This window comes from Salmo salar, chromosome 01 (assembly GCF_965601325.2).
Source record: "Salmo salar chromosome 01, fSalSal1, whole genome shotgun sequence".
Classification (NCBI taxonomy): Eukaryota; Metazoa; Chordata; class Actinopteri; order Salmoniformes; family Salmonidae; genus Salmo; species Salmo salar.
This window is the reverse complement of record NC_138291.1, coordinates 79405001-79410000: the sequence shown is the minus strand read 5'-3', so window position 1 is coordinate 79410000 and position 5000 is coordinate 79405001. Positions and strand designations below refer to the sequence as shown.

The 5000-nt window shown below is 47.8% G+C and overlaps 1 protein-coding gene across 8 annotated transcripts in view; it reads left to right on the top strand.

Moving 5' to 3' along the window:
• Window positions 1-5000, top strand: part of LOC106612875 (slit homolog 1 protein) — a 158040-nt gene that overhangs the window by 83466 nt on the left and 69574 nt on the right. For all 8 annotated transcript variants that reach the window (XM_014214505.3, XM_014214514.3, XM_014214483.3 and 5 more), the window contains exons 7-8: window positions 1084-1155; window positions 2735-2898. In XM_014214505.3, coding sequence (XP_014069980.1) covers window positions 1084-1155; window positions 2735-2898 — 236 coding nt within the window. The remainder of the gene's footprint in view (window positions 1-1083; window positions 1156-2734; window positions 2899-5000) is intronic.

The following is a 5000-nucleotide window of genomic DNA, read 5'->3' as shown; positions in this document are numbered from 1 at the left end:
GGAGGAAGAGAGAAGAGAGAAGGATTGAGTAGGACATAAAGGAGAGAGGTAGCTGTGAGTAAGGGAAATAAGTCAGAGGTAAGGGGAGAAAGTGGTGATGGGGGGAAAAATTGATACAGTTACATATTGGGCTATTATTTTTGATGAAATATCATATCGTATCGTTTTGACAATATTATTTTTGCGCTAGTTGGCTGTACCTGCACCAAAACTCCAGTATTTTCCTTCATGGATTCTTCTCCATCTTCGTTTTAAATAGGGAGCCAATTTATTTTCAGAACTTTTATTTCCATTACTTTCCAACTCATGTTCTCATGTCTCTCTCTGTCCCTCTGCAGCAGACATATGGTGAGCAATATGTTTGGAACGTCGAATTGCAATAAAATCACAGAATTGAATCGCAATACATATCGTATCGTCACCTAAGTATTGTGATAATATCGTATCGTGGCGTCCGCGGCAATTCCCAGCCCTAGGAGAAAGAAGGGAGAAAAGTAAAAGAAAGTAGAACAGTTGAGGCAGAGAAGTGAGGTGAAATGTAGAAAGAGAGACTGTGATTTGTTTCATTGTGTCTCTGTATTGCGTGTTGTCATGCTCCCTCTCTTCTCTCTCTCTGTCTCTTCCGCTCCCTCTCTTCTCTCTCTCTGTCTCTTCCGCTCCCTCTCTTCTCTCTCTCTGTCTCTTCCACTCCCTCTCTTCTCTCTCTCTGTCTCTTCCGCTCCCTCTCTTCTCTCTCTGTCTCTTCCGCTCCCTCTCTTCTCTCTCTCTGTCTCTTCCGCTCCCTCTCTTCTCTCTCTGTCTCTTCCGCTCCCTCTCTTCTCTCTCTCTGTCTCTTCCGCTCCCTCTCTTCTCTCTCTCTGTCTCTTCCGCTCCCTCTCTTCTCTCTCTCTGTCTCTTCCGCTCCCTCTCTTCTCTCTCTGTCTCTTCCGCTCCCTCTCTTCTCTCTCTCTGTCTCTTCCGCTCCCTCTCTTCTCTCTCTCTGTCTCTTCCGCTCCCTCTCTTCTCTCTCTGTCTCTTCCGCTCCCTCTCTTCTCTCTCTCTGTCTCTTCCGCTCCCTCTCTTCTCTCTCTCTGTCTCTTCCAGGACTCTGAACAACAACAACATCAGCAGCATCCCAGTCTCCAGCTTCAACCACATGCCAAAACTACGCACCTTGTAAGTCACACACTACCAGGCTCCCTCCCTCCCTCCCTCCCTCCCTCCCTCCCTCCCTCCCCTCCCTCCCTCCCTCCCTCCCTCCCTCCCTCCCCTCCCTCCCTCCCCCTTTTTTTCTTTCTTTCTCTCTCTCTTTCTCTCTCCCTTTTTCTGTTTCTCCCTTCCTCACCCACCTCTCTCTCTTTTCTCCTTTCCCCCTCTCCCCCTCTTACTTGTCTCATCTTCTCCTTCATCATGTGTGTCATGATAATCCTGGTGTGTATTCTGATCTAGATGTATGGTGTTGGGAAGATTACTTGGTGATCCATCTCTCTGAGACCGTGTCATGAGAAGAGTAATGTGTTCACCATGACAGTCTGCTTTAACCTGACTCAGATCAGCTTTCCACGAGGAAGCAGAGATCAAATAACCATCGCATCACTCCCTCCGTTATGGGAAAATATATACCACAACTTCACTGTACGACTGAAGGTTTCATACATAATAAACTATGACTGAGGATAATTGATTCTTATTTGTTTCCATAGAAAGGAATAGAGTAGATAGAATAAAATTGAGATATATTAAGTTGTTATAAAATAAACCAGTCCTGTTTTCCATTCATAATTTTGTGTCCCATGTAGCAGCAGATTTAAACAGTCCTATCATCTGAATGAGAAGAGATAGAGTCAGTCGTTCCATGGAGTTTTGGTTGACGGCCATAACCCACATCAGGTCTATAACCATGCCAGAACCCATTATAGCTCTAAATCTGAGGAACACACAACAAAAACTAACCCAGAAATACACCAACCCCCCCAAGCCTATTGTCTAAATATAATGACAAAATATGAAATTATGTATATACGAATTAAATCAATTATGCTCACTGGGATACTTAGAGAGACCGCAATGTCATTCTTGTTGTGGTCTCTGTGCTGCTTTGCTTCCAGTGGGGTTATGGGTTGTTGTTTGTGTGTGTGTTTGTGTGTGTGTGTTCCAGACTCCCACCACAGCTCTAAGAGTTATTCTGACAACGGGAGCATTCCAGGAATGCTTCATTTAGAATGTTCAGTTTAGAATGTTTTGGTTAGAATCTTCCACTTAGAATGTCTAGTTTAGAACGCTCCGTCCAAGCTGGGAGAGATAATGGCACTATGGAAGAATAGACAGTCATGGGTTTGGAAACATATCTGAACCTAGGGGGTGTGGCTTAGGGTTAAGGCTTTAGTCTCCACATTTTAGGAAACATTTCAAGAGGAGGATTAAAACTGTCAATGAGAAAGGGGATTTCAATGGTGGTTGCCACTGCACGCAACTTCTCTGAAATGATCAACTCACTTTCTTGCCAGAAACTTTCACATGCTACAACTTTTATACATTGGTTGAAATTCCATCACAGAGATTTAGATAGTTGCAGAGAGATTATCAGTAACTTTTATGAATGACCCCCTTTATACTCTAACAGTCCTCTCTCTCTCTCTCTCTCTCTCTCTCTCTCTCTCTCTCTCTCTCTCTCTCTCTCTCTATCCTCTCTCTCTATCCTCTCTCTCTCTATTCTCTCTCTCTCTCTCTATCCCCTCTCTCTCTCTCTTTCCAGCCGTCTCCACTCCAACAATCTGCACTGTGACTGTCACCTCTCCTGGTTGGCCCAGTGGTTAAGACAAAGGCCTACAATTGGTCTGTTCACTCAGTGTACAGCTCCAGCCCCGCTTAGAGGACTCAACGTGGCCGAGATACAGAAACATGAGTTTACCTGCTCAGGTGACGCACACCACACACACACACACACACACACACACACACACACACACACACACACACACACACACACACACACACACACACACACACACACACACACACACACACACACACACACACACACACACACATAGGACAGTACAGTATATCCAATATGATAGCCTCAAATGAATCTATGCTTCAACCAACAGTCCTTTCACATCTGTTGACAAAGGACAGTAGAATAGGCCATTGATTTCACCACATAGCTAAGGTCTTTCTGTAACCTGCCTGGCACACATACATCTCTGTTAGTCATTGTTCCAGCTGCTTCTCCCAAGTGGATCTGTCCTGTCAGTCTGTTAACTTCTCACCTGAATCACACATGACACACACACACACACACACACACACACACACACACACACACACACACGCACACACACACACACACACATAGACCCATAGACTCATGAGGGCCACATCACCCCAGGCAAGCCCTCAGGCTGTCCCAGCTTTTTTATGTAGCTCCAGCTCTCAGCAGCTGGACTGACTGCCAGAACACTGCCCTGTGAAAAACACTGCTGGCATGGGGTACCCTCTTTCACTGACAACTCCCTCGCTACTCTGTCTTTCATAGCACAATGCACACACGCGCAAGCACACACACACACACACACACACACACACACACACACACACACACACACACACACACACACACACACACACACACACACACACACACACACACACACACACACACAGGGACAGCTGGTAGAGCCATGAATCAGAGACACATAAAAGAAAGAGAGAGAGCGAGAGAGAAGAGCTTTTGACTGATGTGAAATCATAAAAGAGAGATAGAGGACATAAAAAATAGAAAGAAAGTGAGAGAGTTTGAGAGTTTGAGAGAGAGAGAGAGAGAGGGAGCAGTTTGACATTCAGCCAGAATCAAACTGAGAGGTGGAGGGGGGGGGACAGTCACAGGACCAGATGGTGCGTTAGTCTCTCCAGGGAATCACCACTGATACCTGCCTCACAGCTAGAAGCCCCAGGGCAGATTTGATCTATAGGTCCTGACTTATCTCTAGCTGGCAGATTGTATCTATAGCCTCTAACTTACAGTAGGGCATGCCTTTACATCAAATCACACAATGATATTGTACTGAACACTGCCCTTGGATTTGGTGTGAATACATGAGTTGTAGTGATAGTTACAAGATTCTAAGTGCTGACTGACCGTCCACACCTGTCCTGGCCTGGCTGGGTTATCACTGCTGACTGACCGTCCACACCTGTCCTGGCCTGGCTGGGTTATCACTGCTGACTGACCGTCCACACCTGTCCTGGCCTGGCTGGGTTATCACTGCTGACTGACCGTCCACACCTGTCCTGGCCTGGCTGGGTTATCACTGCTGACTGACCGTCCACACCTGTCCTGGCCTGGCTGGGTTATCACTGCTGACTGACCGTCCACACCTGTCCTGGCCTGGCTGGGTTATCACTGCTGACTGACCGTCCACACCTGTCCTGGCCTGGCTGGGTTATCACTGCTGACTGACCGTCCACACCTGTCCTGGCCTGGCTGGGTTATCACTGCTGACTGACCGTCCACACCTGTCCTGGCCTGGCTGGGTTATCACTGCTGACTGACCGTCCACACCTGTCCTGGCCTGGCTGGGTTATCACTGCTGACTGACCGTCCACACCTGTCCTGGCCTGGCTGGGTTATCACTGCTGACTGACCGTCCACACCTGTCCTGGCCTGGCTGGGTTATCACTGCTGACTGACCGTCCACACCTGTCCTGGCCTGGCTGGGTTATCACTGCTGACTGACCGTCCACACCTGTCGTGGCCTGGCTGGGTTATCACTGCTGACTGACCGTCCACACCTGTCCTGGCCTGGCTGGGTTATCACTGCTGACTGACCGTCCACACCTGTCCTGGCCTGGCTGGGTTATCACTGCTGACTGAGCGTCCACACCTGTCTTGTGTGTGTGAGCGTTCCTGTATGTACAGTATGTGCTTGTTTTGTTCTCCATGGTTGGGATTTTTACACAGCCATGCGGCGGGGCAGCAGCACAGAACATGAACTATTCATCACCCAGGAATTGGGTTC